The following is a 20,248-nucleotide window of genomic DNA, read 5'->3' on the forward strand; positions in this document are numbered from 1 at the left end:
GCATCAAAAGGGTTAATTAACTGAGAACACCTACTAATTGCCTAACAAGACACATCCAATGAGATGAAATTAACAAATTGTATTGGGATGCGCTATTACCAATGAGAAAACCGCAGTTATCCCAGCGCCAGTTGCAGTTTACATATGTGGGTATTCGTTATCGTTATTTGTGCTTCAATGTGCGCCGGTTCGCTCGTTCAATTACCATAATTACTTTTCCAGCGCACCAATTAATGTATGAACTGGTGCAGTGCCTTCTTTTTAGTAAATCACCCCCTCAGTCTCTTAAATCACAAGGTTATACATAAGCATATCATTTTAGAGTTTATTCATGTATCACAAGGCAGGAAAATAGGTCAAGTCTAGAATGTTTACATTTCCATCACTGTGTTTGGCACTTCCTATCCACCAGCAGTAATGTATGCCAGGAGAACCTAGCAGTGCAGATAAACCAATTATTCTTAGCGGTGGTTCTTCTGTTGAGCTTAGCTCATTTGTGTAATTCCATTTATTGATAATCATGGAAAATATCACCTTTATCTATTCCTGCTCTTGTCCTCCAGCAGTTCTACATCCAATCACAAGCAAACTATAAAAGGAAACTTCAGAAAACATACAAGCCAGCCACAAATTCCTTTAATAAACTACATGAAAAGGAAATAATAGGCTCTCATCTACCTTGGGGTAGACAGATGGACAAAAGGGGTTTTGCAATCAGTTGCTTACATGTTTTCTCCCTTGCATGTTGCCTTATTATATACAGGACACAGGAGGAAAGAGGATCTTACTATCTTGCTTTCTGTCATAATCTTAAGGGTCATGCAGAAAATCCTCTGCATTCTATAGCCCATGTATAAAATGCTGGCCACAGTGTGGAGTATGAGGGGCCCTAGAGAGTTCTCTCCGTTTACCGCAACAGAGAGTAGGACTGGAGGAGAATGGGTCATGCGACTTTGAAAGGTCAGGGCTCTCCTTCTGACTTTTCTTTTTTCCCCCCTCGATTATATTTATATCACTCTGCGGGCTTTGAACTATCAAATTCAGCAGAGCACAGTGCACATTTGTTATGAACACCCCTTTATGCTTTATATGTGTTTTTATTTTGCTATTTTAAAGCAGCATTATGGCTTCTTTTTATTAGGATCCCATAGTGTTGTTTGTCTTGGTCACAAATGGTATTATCATAAGTTCTCTGCCAGTGGGGCCATATTTACTGTTATGCAGCATCGGCACATGACTGGCAAAGAGTCTGGTTTCTTAATGATTTTTTTTTTGCAATCATTAGTTGAAATATAGTTACCTCATATGAGATCGCAGTATCTATGCATTATTACAATATTCAAAGCCCAGTAATAAAAATAAAAACAGAGACATTTCTGTGTACAAGGGTGATCTTAAAATGGGGTATGGCTTTAAGTGCCAAGGTTTGAGCTTAGGCACCTGTGATCTAGCCCTGCTTAGCACAGCTCACTGTCTACGCCCCAGATTTAGTTGCTCTCAAACCTACATTTTGTAAAATATTACCATTCTAGCCTGAATTTGCCAAGTCCCTGTGAAAGTGTAGCAGCAGATAGAACTTCCTCGTACCCACTCCAGAAAACTTCATTTGAACACACCTGCCTACATTCTCCAGGATTCCAGGCCTCATTTCAGCACTCTATGCTTCTCTGAATAACCGTACTTCTCCCCCCCCCCCCCCCCTACCTTTGTAGTTCCATGGGAGCGAGACTTGGCAACTGAGTTAGACTTAGCAGATTGGAGCGGGGTCTGGTCTTCTGTGGCCAAATGCTTGTTTAATAGAGCCACCTTGGAGGCGGCATATGAGGTCCTTCTCCATTGGTATTGTGTCCCTGTCTGCATTGCCCATGCCAATCCATCCTACAGTGACCGCTGTTTACAGGGCTATGGCCATTTGGGTGGTGTCATTCTCACATGGTAGACATGCCCTAGACTAATTAGTTTTCTTATCCCATGTTTTTGGCCTCCTATTCACTTTATTCCAACTCCCCATACAAAAAAAAGCAAAGTTTGTCCTACTACATTGCCCAATTCCGAGCCTGATCGCCTACCAGTGGAAGCTTGCTTCCTATCTATTTTTGTCAGCCAAAAGAACAATTGCCCATGCCTGGAAGAAACCATCTGTTCCATTCCAGGGAGTAAGAGATCACATGACTACATTGATTCTTAATGAACAGATGTCTAGCATCCTCAACGACACTCATGCTAAGTTCCTGAACGTTTGGGAACCATGGCTGCCTTATGCCTTTCGTACTCCCCAGCCAGCTTGGGTTACCAGTGACGGACATCCTCAATGAACGTCCTCAATGCGTCCTCAGTGTGACTCTAACCTGGGCCCCCCTTCCTCTCTAGCTTTCCTAATCCTCTCCCTGGTTCCCTACAAGTCAGGTGCACATTCTCTCTTTCTTTAGCGCCACCTTTCTGCCTACCTTTCTCCTAGTTTCTGATCTAACACTTCTTTGTACATTTGTATAGGCTAGGCTATAAATTATATCATTGTATGGATATTGATGGGTCTAGAGGATAGCCTGTTGCTTTAAAGAACCTCCCCAGGACCTCTTGGCCCTCATGGCTTTATGAAAAGGCATATTTCCTGTTATTTTTGTTCTCGTTTTCATACTGCTGCATTTTAGCTTTTCAGTCATTAGTCATAATGCCAGATTATTAGTAAGCACAAGGGTAATTATTGACCAGTAAATTACAAGCCTCGTTTAAAAAACACAACTCTGTTAAAGTCCATTACAATACCTGCCATAAAATACTGCAGCCAATGACACTATTACCTATACTGTACTGCTTAACACTTATTACCTAGAACCTTTAAAAGTTAGCCTTTTATACAGAAATGGTTGGGATACTCACATCTTTTGCACCCTAAAGCAGGGCTCAACATTTCAAGTCCTGAGCTACTAGCCAGGCCTTAACATTTACTCGCCACCAGTTGTCCCACCCAACCCCTGCCCCGCCCCTAATTCCGCCCCTAAACACACCCTCATAAATTATCTCATGAAATGACACCGTTAAATGATTTATGCAGAATTAAGTTACAAAAATAAATATTAACAACTTGATCAGTGCCCAATAGTGCCCATCCTCCTTGGGGTACAGTTTTGACCAGAATTACAGAGGTGAATAATTTGGTGTGATTAATGCGGATGATTGCAAAATGAGCAAACAGTGAAGCCTGGTAGTGGGGAAAAATTCTGTATCACTAGAGGGATCACTAGCAGTTGGAAGAAGATTCCCCTATACAGATTTTTTAGATAGACCTCATTAAGAATACTTCTGGAGACCTCATTTACAAAAAAATATTTATGATATAGAACAAGTCTAGAGACAGGCAACAAAAATGGTCTGAGGGCATAAACATATCAGGAGAGACTAAAAAGACATATTATATATTTTCAGTCTTGAGGAAAGGAGAGAAAAGGAAGCACGACTGAAACCTTTTAAATATATTAGGGCGTGAATAAGGTTCAGGATGGCAGTATTGTCAGTATGATACCAAGATCAAGAACAAAGGAACATGACCTTAAGCCAGCAGGAGAAATGTTAAAGAGGAACTGCAGTCTTCTCACCTAATTTGTAATAAAAACATCTTTGCCATTCTGAAGCTTACCTCCAGCCACTTTGCATATTATTTTATATATACTGTGATTCTGTACTTGCCAAATATGCTGCAGAAATCTCCCTCCACTATGTTGTCTGGCTGCATCCATTTTAACTGTGGGAAGCTGGAGCTGCTGCCTGTTCACTTCCTGGATTTATACAGACACACAGAGGCACACCTCCAAATCTGCAGCCCTCATTGGCCCTCTTATGACTGATCCCCCCTCCCTTCCTGGCAAACACTCACGAAAGTGAGAGAGAGATGTGTATGATGCCATAAGCCTAGGCTTTTTTACCAGACAAGAAACAGGAAGTGGGTTGAAAATGTTTTACAACAACAAGGGCAGAAGATTTAATAGATGGAAAGTCAAAAAAATTACTGAAGGTCCGCATTAAGAAGTAGTGAGTGAGTCAACAGTAAGTGAATGTAAACCTGCTTGGGAAAAACACAGCTTTATAATCAGACAAAAAAGCTAAACTGCAGAAAAAACTATTATCAGCCATGTGCTTGTGTCAGTAACCTGAAGAATATTTACTAGCACATAACGGGTTTAATTAGAAAGGTAAACATGATACTGTATGCATAATCCATCTCTGGTCCAACTAGAAATCAGGTTACCCCCAGATCCCTGTACTTATTGGTATATGCACTGCTTTATTGACTAAGCATGTAAGATAGGTTATCCAGGCCTATTGACTTCTTACATAAGATCTACTTTCTCACTTAACCAAAAAATAAATAAAAAATAAAAAATCGATGGTGGCTTTTAGCATTTTTAGAAAAGGCGGCTCACATGGAAATGTACACTTACCATCCATTTCTTGTTTTGTGCTACTAATGGGTATCAGGATTTTCAGCTGCTCAAGAAGATCAATTTTCTGTTTTGTCAGGTCATTTTCTTCGTCTTTCAATGTATTTCTGCCTTGATGGGAATTCAGTTCTGTTAGCTCCTTAAGAAGCCGCTGTATTTCCTATTTAACGGGAAGATGTAAAAAAAGAAAATTAAACCTCAGACCAGCTGAGTAGCTGTTTAACCTGTTACAGCATGGCTACTGCAGAACAGATTTCTGGTATCTGGTTTGTAGTGATAAAGATTGAAAGTATTTTCAGAAAGCCATCCATTGTTCCTAAGTTCTAAGAAGAGAATAATGCAGACATTAGTCAGGCTTGCCACTAATATACGTGAAAGTTGAGCTGTGACTGGCTCTCCTATTTTATTATATATGGCAAAATGCATGTTCAACAAAAAATAGTACAATCCTAACCCAAAGGCAGTTTACACACAATGATACTGAACACTTCCTGGTTATTTACTAAAACTGGAGAGTGCAAAATCTACTGAAGCTCTGCATGGTAGCCAATCAGCTTCTAACTTCAGCTTGTTCAATTTGGCTTTGACAAAAAAAAAAAAGGAAGCTAATTGGTTTCTATGCAGAGCTGCACTAGATTTTTCACTCTCCATTTTTAGTAAATAAACCTCATTATTTGAGACATACAAGCTGAAATGTTAAAACTTCACTGGGTGGGGATGAAGGGATTTTCCTATATATGCTGATAGCAGTCACATCAGTGTGGAATAACATTAAACAATAATATTTCTGGTACATGGTCAGCACGTGGTGGGAATTTACTAAAAGTTTAGCATACAGAATCTGGAGCAGCTGTGCATAGTAACCAATCAGCGTCTAGCTTATTATTATTATTATTAACTTAGTGTCAGGCTGGGCTCAGCTCTTCCTTCTCAAAGCTGGTCGCTCAGCTGTCAGCTAATTGCCAGCTCCTATTACTCCACAATGACTCACCTATTGATGATATCCTGCTGGTCAGTCCTGCCTACTTTAGGCCCCTTTCACACGGGTGGACCATATGTCAGTTTTTCATCCATCCATTTACGGATGAAAAACGGACATACATGTATCCCTATTGGATAGCGGATGTCAGCGGATGAACATCTGCTGACATCCGATGACATCAGTCTCCGCTATGATCCGAAACTGATGACGGAGGAAAACCCAATTTTTCCATCAGTCTGTGGATCAGATCTGATGAAAACGGAGAGACAGTCCGTTTCCATCTGATCCCCCCATAGAGGAAAGCGGAGATCTGACCAGTCCTTCTCTGCACAGTGTGCAGAGTCGGACTATTCATCCACCAGCTCAGCGCGGATCAACGGAGCAATCCCCGCTGAGCAAGCAGATGGCTGGATACGGACCTTCCTGGGATCCGCACGTGTGAAAGGGGCCTAAGCCGTCCAGATGATCGCTGCCTTCGCCTTGGTCACATATCTAGAGACGCTCTCTTGTGCTCCTGTTGAAGACTTCCTTGGTTGACATTCCTTCTGGCTCCAGATCCTGCTTGCTATCCCTCTACACTAATCTATGGCTCCCTGACATTTTGGCTTGTCTGACTATCTGTTCCGGTTCCTGAACTCTGGCTATGCTTTGACTATGTTTACTCTGTTTACCTTTTTTAATATTATTATGAAACAATTGTGATTTAACTGTACTTCTGTCTCAGTCTGGTTCATGGTTTCTGACACTTATTCAGTTAAAGCTTAAGTCTAGTAAAAAAAGTATACTTACCACAAGGCATGGTATTTGCATTGAATGCAATGTTGTCTTTGTGCTGACGGCTGATCTGTTCAGTGAAATGTTCATTCCTCTGCCCCCTCCCCCCCCCCCATACCCCTGAAGCTGTGATCGTAAAGTGCAGCAGGGTCAAATACAAGCCACAGGACATGTCACAAGCACTTGTCAAAAGTGCTAACTATGCACACCCTTTCCACCCCTCCTCCATTTGTAGAAGCTGCACTACAGAAGCTGTCTATGAATGGAGGAGGCAGGCTTTTCATTCAGCCACCTGTACTCCATTCATAGAGCATATTTTTATTCTTTGTCAATTTGATGAGTGCCCACTTCATTAAACTGAACCTCCACTAGTAAAAGTACACTTCTTATGCTGTTCCTTGTTAGGATTTAAAAAAACAAAAAACAAAACAAAAAAAAAACTCTACCTAGGCTTCAAGTTATGGAAATGAGAGCAAAAAGCTGATTGGTTGCCATGCACAGCTGCTCAAGTTTTAGTAAATTTACCCTCAATGTGTGCTGGCCACAGACCACAATTATTGTAAAGCCTCTAGAACAGGGTCAAAATAAACCTTAATGCCTAGACCCAATTTTGCAACTTGACATGTGTTACAGCAAAATTTTACAAAAATTTTTTTTTCGCCATTACCATGACCCACAACCAAAAAAAACCTGCAAAATAAATTCTACTTCTGACGATCATGGTGATAACACATATGTATGTGTGATTTGTTCTTTGTGTCTGTAGTAGGGGCAAAAAAAAATAGTAGATTTTTTTATCCTACCTAAACACACTGACACTTATACTGACATTAAATACCTAAAACACAATGGCACTACCACTAACTGCCACTTAGGTTGGGTTTACACCATCTTCGCATGTGGCTCACAGCAGGAATCCAGTGCATCCCCATTCACCGTTTCAGGCCCGATTTCAGCCTGAATGTTTGGCTGAATTCGGACCTGAAATGGACCAAAAGACACACAGGACTCCTGTGCAAATTTGCATCGGAGCTGCAGCAGAGATATGTGAACCGACTCCATAGAGAGCCGGTCAAAATCTCCTGCTATTGCAAATAGGATGCGGAAAACCCACATCCAATTTGCAATAGTTTGAACCCAGCCTCACTGACACAAACTTATACTGACACTGCCACTAACTCGCACTTAAGCCCCATAGACACTATCAGATTTTCTGCTGATTTTTTCCTTCAGATTTACCAAAACCATATAATATGAGGTTAAACTTTAGGATTTTCAATTTGTATGCAATCAGGCAGGCCCTTCTACTGCATGGTTTTGGTAAATCTGAAGACAAAAATCAGCAGAAAATCTGATAGTGTGTATGGGGTTTAACACTGGCACCTACACTGACACTAGCACTCACTACCCTACATCAAGCCCTGAATGGGAAATCTTATTTTTCTTTAATAGACAGATTTTGTATTTATTTTTTGCAGACAGGTCCTGTAGTGTGGAGGAAAAGATACAACGTTTCTTCTACTCCAGTGTGTTGTTTATCCCCATTTACAGAGGAAAAAAAAAAATAGGAAAGGGCTACAGATTGAATGATCACTGCGACTTTAACAGCGATCATGTAATCAAGATCCGGTTCCTCTGGGTCCCGATTGTTAGTAAAGACCCAGGGCTGCCATTGACAGCCTGGTCTCTGTGCTGGGAGTGTGCGATCGAGCATGCTGCCGACACAAACACAAAAACACATACAGTGTTTAAAGCCCGCTCCATGGATGCCACATACGTATGTGTTACTCAGTCGTAAAGGGTTTAGGATGGCAGTGATAAGGAGAGCCCAGTGCATTGGTGAAGCATGTTTGAACCCCCCCTTTCCTTTTTGGTATTTATTATTAGAGGCTTAAGATCCCAATTAGACCATTTCTAGTAGAACTGAAGACCCAGCTGTAAACTGAAATCTATCTGTTTATGTGGTTCTAGTGAGGAGCACATGCAAGGAAAAAACAAAACAAAACAAAAAAAACATTATTTTTGCTTGCACATGATTAAATAATGGATGTCAGCAGAACTTTGCCTCATTCACTAAGATAAAGACAATTTTCTTATAAAGTGAAAACTCCCTTGCACAATGAACAGCCTATTTGCCTTTAGTAAATCAAGCCCATTTCTCCACTAACATTTATGCTGTAAAAGTATTTGTGCATAAAGCAGCCATAAAAAAAAAAAAAGATTTGTATTGCACTTTTTTCTTCGTTGTATACAGGCATACCCCACTCTTAAGTAAACAATGGGGTTTATTTACTAAAGCTGGAAAGTGCAACATCAGGCTCACTTCTGCATAGAAACCAGGGGTGGACTGACAACTCACGGGGCCCCCGGCAATAGGAGATTATGGGGCCCCCAGGCAATCCGAGTTTATGGGGCCACACAGTATACACACACACAGTATACACAGACATCTTTCTATTGTCTGAGAAGGTACTGGAGAGGTGGGGCAGCTATAATCTCGGGATTTTTAGACCAAAAAGATGTCGGTAAGGGACATTTTAGAGACAGATGTAAAAAAAAACACAGTGGTTCGGGGCCCTCGGGCAGTGCCCGAGTGGCCCAATGGTCAGTCCGCCCCTGATAGAAACCAATGAGCTTCAAACCCCAGCTTGTTCAATTAAGCTTTGTAATAAAACCTGGAAGCTTATTGGTTTCTATGCAGATGTGAGCCTGATTTTGCACTTTCCAGCTTTAGTAAATAAACCCCATTGAGTACTTAAAAGTTGGGTATGCCTTTATATCCTTACAGTGCTAGGAATTTTTTTCATAGCTCTCACCTGTTGATTCTCTTTTTGCTCTTTTTGATGCTGACTGATTTGCAATGCCAAATCTTCCAGTTTCTTGTTCGTGTTTTCACTTGGAAGAGTTCTGTCTGTAGGAAAAAAGAGTGTTAGTGAGGATTATATTAAAGTAACTGGAAACATGAAGATAGTTCCACAAATACAAACACAGTGCATATGGAACATTCGCCTCTTCCAGCCATATAAATGTAAACTCTTACCATATGATTTAAAATATAAAAATATAATCAATGGCTAATATTTTCCAAGTAAGACTGACGCAAGTTTTCATTTTTTTGTTTAAGTTGCTTTTTATTAATCTTTCCATGAAACATATCAATGTACAATACAAAATTGACTGAAGCAGTAACGTAATGTCTATTTTCTAGGAATTAAAAGCATTATGCAGAGAATGACTGATGTGAACAGACTTGTATTATTATTATTTTTAATCAAATTATGTACTATTGATTCGTTTTATGACATACATTAAAAAAAAAAAAAACCAGGAAGTCTTTTGTCAGTCAAAGGCCAATGGCAGTTCAAACATCAGCCCCAGTAAATGGAATTCTTGTATTAGCTTCAAAATGCATGATGGGCATCCCAAGTATGATGTTATAATAAAGTGGAGATATTTCTTTTATTCACATATGATGTACAATGATGTTGAAATCATGTGGTTAGAAAACTGTTATGTGTTGATGATTACAAAGTAAGAAATCTCACATGACCCATTAATGATATTTGTTTCTTCATGGAACTGTTACCCATTATTGCAAAACACACTGCCCCAACTTAAAGGGTTACTAAAGGTTCATTGTAAAAAATAAATCAAACATATCATATTTACCTCCACTGTGCAGTTGGATAAGCACAGAGTGGCCTGATCCTCCTCTTCTGGGGTCCCTCAGTGGCGCTGGTAGCTCCTCCTCTTCTCAAGCGTCTCGGGGAAGCGCTCTCCTTCGGGACACCCGTGCGGTGGTGTCTTCCCAAGTCCTGCTTCCGTGTCTATTGACACAGAAAGCAGGACTTGGCCCTGCCCCCACGGCACCCACGTCATTGGATTGGATTGACAGCAGCGGAAGCCAATGGCTGCGCTGCTATCAATCTATCCAATAAGGAAATGAGACACCAGCTAGAGCTGGTGTGCTCGCCCCTGGGGAGAAAAAGACCAGGTTCAGGTAAGTAAAACAGGGACACTGGGGGGCTACAGCATGAAAGAAAGTTTTTCACCTTAACCTCCCTAGCGGTAATCCCGAGTCTGGCTTGGGCTGGGATTTTAGTACCATAAGCTGTAACCCCGAGCCAGACTCGGGATTGCATCGCTGGATACAGGGAGACTTACTTACCTTGTCCCCTGGATCCAGCGATGTCCTCCACGCTGTGTGATCGAGCTGTCCTCCGCTCGATTCACACAGTGCCCGAATGCCCCCGAGCTCCGTTCCCTGCAACGTTGCGGCACACGGGAACGGAGATCGGTGCCAAATTAAAAAAAGTTAAAATACACAAAACACACACAGTACTGTAATCTTACAGATTACAGTACTGTATAAAGAAAATGACACACCCCCTTTGTCCCTAGTGGTCTGTGAAGTGCCCTGCATGCACTTTTATATTATAAATACTGTTTTTTCTGCCTGGAATTTGGAGATTGCCCATAGCAACCAAAAAGTGTTCCTTTATGTCAAAAGTGATTTTAGACCAACTAGAAAACAGCGATAATAAAGTGTAATCACTTGCAGAATTGAGCGATAGCGATTTGTGGGGAAATTCGTCATCAAACATTAAATCTAATGACAGCGACAATTCTGCAAATGAGCAAATTTCAGTGTTTTTGGATTTGATTACATTATTGAATCATTTTTATTATTATTTATTATATTATAAACTTTATCATACCTGGGATGTCTGCTAGACTCTGGTTTGAACAGATTTAAAGTGGAAGTAAACTCCCCTATCGTTTTCAGCCAAGGAAGCTGCCATCTTTGACTCTGTTTAATCTTCAACTGCTATGGTGTTGCACATGTGATTCGTTATGACACCAGCCATTGGATGGTTTGATAGTTTGGCTGAGAGCACAGCCAATGTGCAGTTAGCATTCCCGGCATGCCTTTTTTTTTAACTGTTTAAATCGATGGGTTTACTTCCACTTTAAGAGAGTTATTCCTAAGAATTGCAGAACTACAATATAAAACGCCAAATTTCCATGTAAAATAACTGTACCGCTTTCAGCACCTAAAATCAGAACTAATCATACCGCCAGGGAGGTTAATGCATAGAAAGCATTAAGGTGAAAAACCATGAGGGTTTACAACCCCTTTAACAAGGCACTGATCCCCCACACTGTAAACCATATTGTTCTTTCCTGAATACACCAAGGCAAGGAATTGTTTCACCATATTATAAACCACATTGTCCACACTTAAAGTGGAACTTCACTCTCTCAATCAACATTGACTATTTTTAATAATTGTGTTGCTAACATTAGTAAATAGATAGGAAAGATATATCAAATTTATTTGCTTACAACTTTTTTTACATTTCTTCAATTGCTTCCTGGTTTCCAAGCCTAGACACGTGTCGCCATACATCCCAAGAGTCTTCCGAAGGAAAGGATGGATTTTCTAAGCTAAGCACACCCTCCTGCCTGAGCTAAGGGCAGATGGATTCCAGGAAGTAAATGCTACATGAATCATCAGCCCTTAATCAAGGTCATCATGGCCAGAAATGTGAGGAGGTGTTTTTTCGAAATGGATTCTCAGCAAAATATAAAACATTGAGACATTGGTGGATGAGGGAGTTTGCTTTGAATATTAAAAATGAAATTGTGTTTTTGGTTTGTGGTGCACAGATGCAGTGTGGTTCTGCTTTGATGTACTCCAAGACTATCTGCACACTGTGGGTGTCTGTCTTCCATTTACTGCATCTTCCCATCTATTTCAGTTTCCACCAAAACATGTACTGTACATGTCAAAGAAAAAGATCCATAAGTCGCACATCATGAAGAAGACCCATATGCACGAAGTGAGATGGATGGCAGCCTCAGCCTGGACTCCAGGCAGGCCATACGCCCACGATTAAGTTCCAAATGGCGGAGTGAAATGCATTGGGGGCATGGCCTGGCTGGAGTCTGGGCTGGGGCTGCCATTCATCTGTTGCTCTACATAAAGATGGTTTGGGCTATAAGAAGATTGCCAAGACCCTGAAACTGAGCTGGTTTGCATGGCTGACGTCAGTTTGCTGAAGACAAGCAGACTAAGGACATGGATTACTGGAACCTTATTTGGTTATTTGGTAAACTTATTTGGTTCAGATGGTATAAAGTGTGTGTGGTGGCAACCAGGTGAGGAGTACAAAGACAAATGTGTCTTGCCTACAGTCAAGCATGGTGGTGGGAGTGTCATGGTCAAGGGGTGTACTCACTTTTGTGAGATACTGTATATGGCCAACCAGGCCTCAACGTTTTTCACCTAGACATTCCTGTATAATCATCTGTCTTCATACGATGATACATTTACATCTACATACAATCCGCTGAGCAAGCCCTCTCTCTGCTGACAGCTTGAATGGCCTCAAAATCTCGTGGTTCCGTTATGGACATTCAGTGTTCTCCATTAAACGTTCAGATGCCCACAGCTAACATGGAACCTGCCTGCTTCTGAGATCTATTACACTATGGGAGGCCTGTTTTTTTTTAAATTTCCTTTAATGGCGAACACTAATCGTCCATAACGGAACCACGAGATTTTGAGGCCATTCAAGCTGTCAGCAGAGAGAGGGCTTGCTCAGCGGATTGTGAACCACGTCCATAACCATTTACATGGACATCGATTGGGAGTACGGACGACACATAGGTGATCCCATCCCAGGATATCGATCCAAGGCTTATTTTTCTCTATTTGGAGGTAAGGGCTCTGGGAGCATTAAGTGACTATTTAGTCACGAAGATTAACATCAATTTCACAACACAACTGTTTAATTAGGAGATTCACCAGGATTATGGACACTCATGATTATAGTCACTAATCTATCGCTTTGATGGACTTTTTTGATGTTTACACATTTTATTTTGGATTTCAGCTATTGTGTTTACTTTTTCACACTATTTGGGATTATTTTTCTATAATATTAATGTGTTAGAAGTCTGCGCGGATCACTTTCATCCTTATTTAGTGAATGAGTTTCACTAATGTCAATCACCCAATTGTGTGCAGGCAGATAGTTCATTTTCCTTGCCTATATTTGGGTATTCTTTTCAAAGTGAATTTACATTTTTTTTTCACCCCATTCACTATGCAAATAGTGCTTGGATCAGATCCTTCAAGGCGTTTGCAGGCCTCAAGGATTTGTTTTAAAAGCTGCTCCTACCCCATGATCCTCTAATGCCGCGTACACACGACCGGACTTTTCGAGGGACTAGGTCCGACAGACTTTCGATGGAGTTCTGACGGAGTTCTGACAGAGTTCTGATGGACTTTCTGAATGAACGGACTTGGCCACACACAATCACACCAAAGTCCGACGGATTCGAACGTGATGACGTACGACCAGACTAGAATAAGGAAGTTCATAGCCAGTAGCCAATAGCTGCCCTCGCGTCGGTTTTTGTCCGTCGGACTAGCATACACACGAGCGTATTTCTCGGTAGGAACTGGGTCCGGCGGAGTTGCAGCGGAAAAATTTGAAACATGCTCCATTTCTAAATTTTTTGATGTTGAAAGTCCGGTCGTGTGTACGCGGTATTACTAGAAACAGGTACCATAGTTTAAGACTGGTAATGATATCTCCAAACAGGTCCGATTATGCTGCACACAGACATGTTTTGAACTAAGGAACTATCCTTTGCAAGCACAAAGTAACCCTGACATCATCTCATTTTCTCTTGTATCAAAGCCTTCTACTATCAATACAAGTCCCGGAAAAAAGAAAACTCTTCAATTCAAAGCATGTTCTTCAATAGTACAATGTGAGAGTGAAGACTATTTGAAACATTAATAAATGCTTTCCAAATTGGCAGTGTCTGATGAAGATAATGCCTCTAGAGAATCTGCTCAATCCAAATGAAATGAATTATGCAGCAGACAGAAACAGCAATTGGAAGATAAAATAATGTTGAAACTGGAAGTGCTAGGCTGTATTCTGGTTATCTTGTGTAAATATCATTCATGCATATAATGTAGGTGCCTTTGCCACTATATTTTTACAAGGCAAAATTCTGTGGCTGAAAAAAAAAAAACATTACTGTTGTGAACAGCAGCCAATCGGAATTTACTTTCATTATAAAAGAGAAAATGCAATTGGCTGCTGTAGGCAAAGTTCTCTTTTACCATACCTAATGCCTAAATGTAAACTATATGGGTGCACAGCAAAAAGATATCAATTGCAAACATGCACATATAATTAATCTTTTGAAGTGCTTAATATACTGTATATTCCATCAATTTTACCCATATACAAGCTATTTTTGCTGCTTACACCTAAGAATAATTCATGCATGTGTGACCCCTGTATCTACAGTCTTAGTAAATGCTACCTGGGCATTTGTTTGGCATTCATCGGGAAAAAAATTAGTGTCATATAAGATGAATAATCATTATCTTTTCTCCACAAGAAATATATTGTTATCATTTTTGTAAAAGTCAAATCCAATGTTTTCAGAGTCTTTGTTAATGACATTTAGTTATGTAATTACATGCATTTAATAGGAACAACAATGTATGTAGCACAGGATGTGAAAGCTTTATCTTTCTACAAAAAAAAATGGCTATGCATTATGATGATTGTAATTACAATCTATATTCTTCACAGGATGTTATTTGTCTTCTCCTTTTCAAGAAGGGCTACTTGGCAAAGAACGTATGTTTAGCCACACAGAGTTATTGGAACAGATAAGCTTGACAGCACTATTAAAAATGGTCAAGCCTGGGGAAAATGTAACTTGTCCAAGATAAATAGGACACGTTATTTGTGCTAGGAAGTGATCTACTCAACGCATTCACGAAAAATGTACTTTAGATTTAAAGCCTGCCTGTACACACATTTAAAGTTGAGATTTAGGCAAAAATCTAAATGTTGAAATAAATACATGGGAGTTATTTCCCTTCCATAGGATATGAGCATCTGTCCATTAAGGCTGCATTCACACCTGAGCGTAAGCGTTTTCAAGCAGAAAATCGTGCAAATTTACAGCGATTTTGTGGCGTTTTTGCACCGTTTTTTACAGCGATTTGCGGCATTCTTTACCGCGTCTTGCGCCATTTTTTACCGCGATTTTGTGCAGGGCAAAAGGTCACAAATGTTAAAAGAAGAAAAACACCCAAATCTCCTCAATTCGAGCGACAAAAAAGGGTCCGGAACTTGTTTGAGCTTCAGGCATTCGGCTTCAGGCGACATGGAGTGGAGATGTGAACCATCTCCATTGAGAATAATGGATTTTTTCCCCTCTAGCGTTTTGTAGCTTCAGACTTCAAGCTACAAAACGCTCAGGTGTGAATGGGGTCTTAATCCAAAGATGTACACAGTCATCCTACATAACACATTTAATTTAAAGTTTAGGTATGGCTTTTTTGCACAGTTACATTCGTCCAGCTCGAATATGCTTACAGAAAGAGAGAGCAACAAGATGACCTAATCAGTCTGCCGCTGCTTCTTCACTGTTTAGTAACAGCTTACTTGTGTTGCTTAAAGTGACTTATTTTTTAGAAATGGGCCATACGCATTCACAGCTTAATCGCCCTGTAATCTATTTTGGAATAAATTGTTCCTTACTCATCATGTCTTTTCTCCAGAGGACCTATGTCACCATCAGTTTTTACAATGTTAGATGTGAGGTTGTTGGCAGAAAGTCCGACAGTGTGTAAGCTCCATCGAACATTTGTTGTCGGACTTTACACCAACAAATGTTGGCTAGCAGGTTCTCAAATTTTTTCCAGGCTGCAGTCTCTCAATCTCTCTCTTGATCGAGCTGTAACCTCCTCCCTATGGAAAATGGGACTGTCAATCTTTAAGACTACATGTCCGATGATGCTCTCCTCTCCTGGTCTCCTTTGATTAGCCCTCAGTTATGGCCAATAGGGAAGGAACGGAGTGGGCAGGAAGGCCCGATAGCGATGCAACTGTGCTAAATTTAAGATCTGATCCCCAATTCCAGGGGGGGCACTTGACCCCCCTTGCCCCTACCTGCGGACACCCATGCTCATGTTCTATGTGCTTAGGTTGTGAAAGTATTATGCAGAGACTGTGCATATTGCATCTATTCAATAGGAAGTGTCTATATAACAAAGAACTCTTATGACAACAGAATGTGCTGTATGCATACAAATACAATGAGACACATTTTTTAGATTATATGGTCAAAAAAGGATACTGCATGGGTATCAGATACCAGGATACCAGATCTACATGAAACTGTGTTAAACAAATGTTGTATGCATGTTTAATATGTCTAAGTACTGAGTAGAGCAATACAACATACATTGAACAAGTCTCTTTTAATTCCAAAGTATTTAGTATATTTAATGATGACAGCTGCTGCATTTCTAATTGAATCCTAATAAGCAACAAAAATGTATTTCTATGCATATAATCCCTCACTGCAACTTTGGTTCAGAGGTAGGAACTGTGCAAATTATACTAAGTTTGAAAAGTAAAAATGGCAGCCACATATCAATTTATACCTAGGAAAAGTAAGGTGTACATTGGCAGGGCAGTCCACAAATCAATACAGATCAATACAATTGTATTGTATTGTTCTGTTATCACCTTTAATATACAAGAGTTATTTCTCTGTCTTGACTTAGAACTGAACTTTAGGCATGAGATATTTAGCATTTTTACATTGGGCCAGCTTGGCAAAATGTAAGTACTCGAATGTGATACATGAATGACCTCTATGGAAGCTGTAAATCATTGTAGTAGCCTGGGTGCTGTGTCGAGTGGCTGCTCTTCTGCATGGTAACCAGAGGGATCACATGGCATAGCCACCATTCAGAAACACTTTTTGTCTCGATGCAAAGTGTTCTCTGATTGGATGAGGTGGAGATCCTAGTGTCACCGCCCCTTCCTCTCCACCTCTTTCAATCAGAGAGTGCTTTGCATTCATTGAGAAAATTGTGGTTACTATGCAGAAGGCCAACACTGTAGTAGTTTGGGCTTCTATAGTGATTTACAGCTTACATCAGGGATCAATAATGCATACTTACATTGTGCTAAGCTGGTACATATCCAAAATATATCATCATTGGATTTCAGCTTTAATTTCTAGTACTGGAAAGTTGATCTTTTACCCTTTAGCAATTATAATCTAGATAATATTAGTTTAAGAAAATTATCCGGTTCCATTTTAAATCTGATTATTGTTTTGCCACTACTACTGTATTTAATAAAACGTTCCACAGATTAACCACTCTTGCTATAATTATATTATTATAATAATAATCTCTAAATTTAAAAAAAAATCTTGTTTACTCCATTTGCAATTTAAAATCCCCTTTCATAGTGAACGGCTGATGTCCCTTTTTAAAATCAACCCTGGTTTGTTTAGCATAGAACTGACTTTGTCCTTGTGTTAACGTGTTTGTGTTAAAACCTTAGCTTTTCCCCTTACTGATGCTGTAGCAGACACTAATCTAACAGCTTTTTTTTTTGCAAATATAAGTTTATTCAAGGTTTTCACATACATGGGGTAGATCCCCCAGGGGAAAAAAAAAAGAGGGACAAAAAGTGACAATAAAGACAGTGAAGGTCGCAGCCTCCATAGTGTGCAGCACAGTAACAGGAAATGCGACTATCAACTACTTAATACACCTTCATATGTGATCGACCTCAGTAGAAGTCCCCCCTCTGCCAAAACCGGCAAGGGGGTCCACAAATATACCAAGTACAGTGAGTAACTCAAGGTCTAGATCTAGCGGCCGAACTCGCAGCCACTGTAGGTAATCAGTAGGTCGCATGCATAAGGGAACAGTTTGCAACGTTGTAAAAACATAAGAAAAAGAAAAGAGGGGGGGGAGATGAGAAAAGCAGAAGAGGATGGGGGGGGAATGGTGTAGAAGAAAGAGCTAATAAGCGGATGGGGTGAAGAATTTAAGGAAAGGGAGGATGGGGGAAGGAGGGGGAAGGAAAGGATTGGGAAAGGGAAACGGAGGAAACTCGGAGTCCCCCGCCTGAATGTTTGTCAGTCCCTCCGACTCCCCTTAGTGTCCCAAAAGGGCTCTACCTTCTGTCGAGTACACAAACACCTTCCAGAGTGACCACGTTTTCCGGTATACTTCCTGCCTATCTTGAGCAGTCAGTATCAAATCTTCCATTTTGTTAATTTCTTCCACCTTCCTCAACCACATGGCTACGGAAGGGGGAGTTTGCTGTTTCCATAGCAGAGGAATACAAGATTTGGCCGCGTTGGTAAGATGGCGCAAGATTGACCGCGCGTATCTCTTAGGGGGCAAGTCCGATAAGTGTAAAAGGAAAAAGGCTGGATCATTTGGGACCTGCCATTCCGTGAACTTCTGGACAATATTGCGGACTGCAGTCCAAAAGTCCAAGAGCTTGGGACAGGACCAAAAAACATGTAGGAGCGTACCCCGGTCTTCCCCGCAGCGCCAGCAATGTGCGGGCGTGTCCGGGAAAACAAGGTGGAGGCGGCTAGGGGTCAGGTACCATCTTGTGAGGATTTTATAATTCAACTCCTGTGTTTTGGTGCATATTGAGGACTTTAGGGTAAACCGTAAAACCCGCGTAATCTGTGCGGGCGTAAAGGTGTAGCCCAAGTCCCTCTCCCATTTCGCAAGACTGGAGATCTGGTGCGTTGGCGGCGGCGTGTTTAAGAGCCCATACATTTGAGAGAGAAGTCGGGGGATAGGTTCTGTGCCAGAGAAGTACTCCTCAAATACCGTCAGCGATCTAGAGTGAGCCAAGGGGCTCGGGATAGATTGGAGGAAGTGATGCAGACGCACGGCATCCCAAAAATCCAAACCGTAGGGACCCCTGCGGTCCATAAGGGCACCAATAGAAACCCAGCCGTCTCGTGTTACAAACTGAGATGCCTTAGTAAGGTCGGAGTCACGTAAACGACGAAACTGCGTCGATGGTAGGCCCGGCGGGAATCTAGGATTACCTAGAATCGGTGTCTGGGGGGACGACGTGGTCGTTAGGGAGCGTTGAAGCGCCGCCCTCTCACTCTGATACAGGGTGTTGCCTATCAGCGGATGGGTCTTCACTTCCCTCGGCAGCGCCGCCCTGCACCATAGGGCAGACCTCAGCGGGACCGGACACTGTTGTTGTTCTATCTGGGCCCACAATTTAGTGGGAAGGTTGCGGGTCCAGTCAAGCACTCTACTCAGATGGGAGGCACTATAATACTGTCGAACGTCTGGTAACGCCACCCCTCCGTGTCGCTTTGGAAGGGATAATTGGGAACGCGGTATGCGAGGCCGCTTCTGTGCCCAGACAAAACGGGTAAATAGCGCCTGTACCTGTTTAAAATAAACAGGGGGGATCCTGATCGGCAAAGTCTGAAATAAATACAGAAATTTTGGTAAGATGCACATTTTAAGTAGATTACATCTGCCAAACCAAGAATAGGTCCCCTTCTGCCATGAGTCCAGAAGCAGTCGCGTCTTAGTCAGCAATGGGGGAAAATTACATGCGTAAAGGTCTGCAAGGTCCGGAGGAATAGTAGTGCCTAGATAGGTCAGGGCGGTCTGAGTCCACTTGAATGGAAAGCTGGATTGCAGGGCAGTGAGCAACCGTGGCGGGAGCAACATCCCCATGGCTTCCGATTTGTTAAAGTTAATTTTCAAATTGGATAACTTCCCATATATCTCAAATTCCTTGAGTAGATTGGGTAAGGAAATACCTGGGTTAGTTAACGTAAATAGCATATCGTCGGCGTAAGCCGATATTTTGTGTTGCACACCCCCCACGGTTACTCCCTGTATATCCGGGTTCAGTCGGACCGTGGCCAAAAAAGGCTCCAGAGTCAGTGCGAACAGGAGAGGAGACAGTGGGCAACCCTGACGTGTCCCGTTAGTGATTGAGAAAGAGTTTGACAGTACCCCATTAACCTTCACTTGTGCCGTCGGCGTGGAATACACCCCAGAGATACGCGCAATCATCCTGTCGCCCAGCCCCACATGCCGGAGTACCGCAAACATAAATGGCCAGTTGACCCGGTCGAAGGCCTTTTCAGCATCCGTGTTTAAAAGTACGCACGGCAATCCCGCTCTCCGTACCAC

General features: G+C 41.5%; 1 protein-coding gene across 1 annotated transcript in view; it reads right to left on the minus strand.

Annotated features, from left to right (window-relative positions):
* The window catches only part of VWA3B (von Willebrand factor A domain containing 3B), a 239,170-nt gene that overhangs the window by 58,202 nt on the left and 160,720 nt on the right, over nt 1–20,248 (minus strand). The window contains exons 28-29 of the mRNA XM_077482767.1: nt 9,012–9,106; nt 4,440–4,599 (exon numbers count right to left, since the gene is read on the minus strand). Of these exons, the coding sequence (XP_077338893.1) occupies nt 4,440–4,599; nt 9,012–9,106 (255 nt within the window). The remainder of the gene's footprint in view (nt 1–4,439; nt 4,600–9,011; nt 9,107–20,248) is intronic.

This window comes from Lithobates pipiens, unplaced genomic scaffold, assembly GCF_037356315.1.
Source record: "Lithobates pipiens isolate NorthernLeopardFrog02 unplaced genomic scaffold, aLitPip1_a1.2 Scaffold_16, whole genome shotgun sequence".
NCBI lineage: Eukaryota > Metazoa > Chordata > Amphibia > Anura > Ranidae > Lithobates > Lithobates pipiens.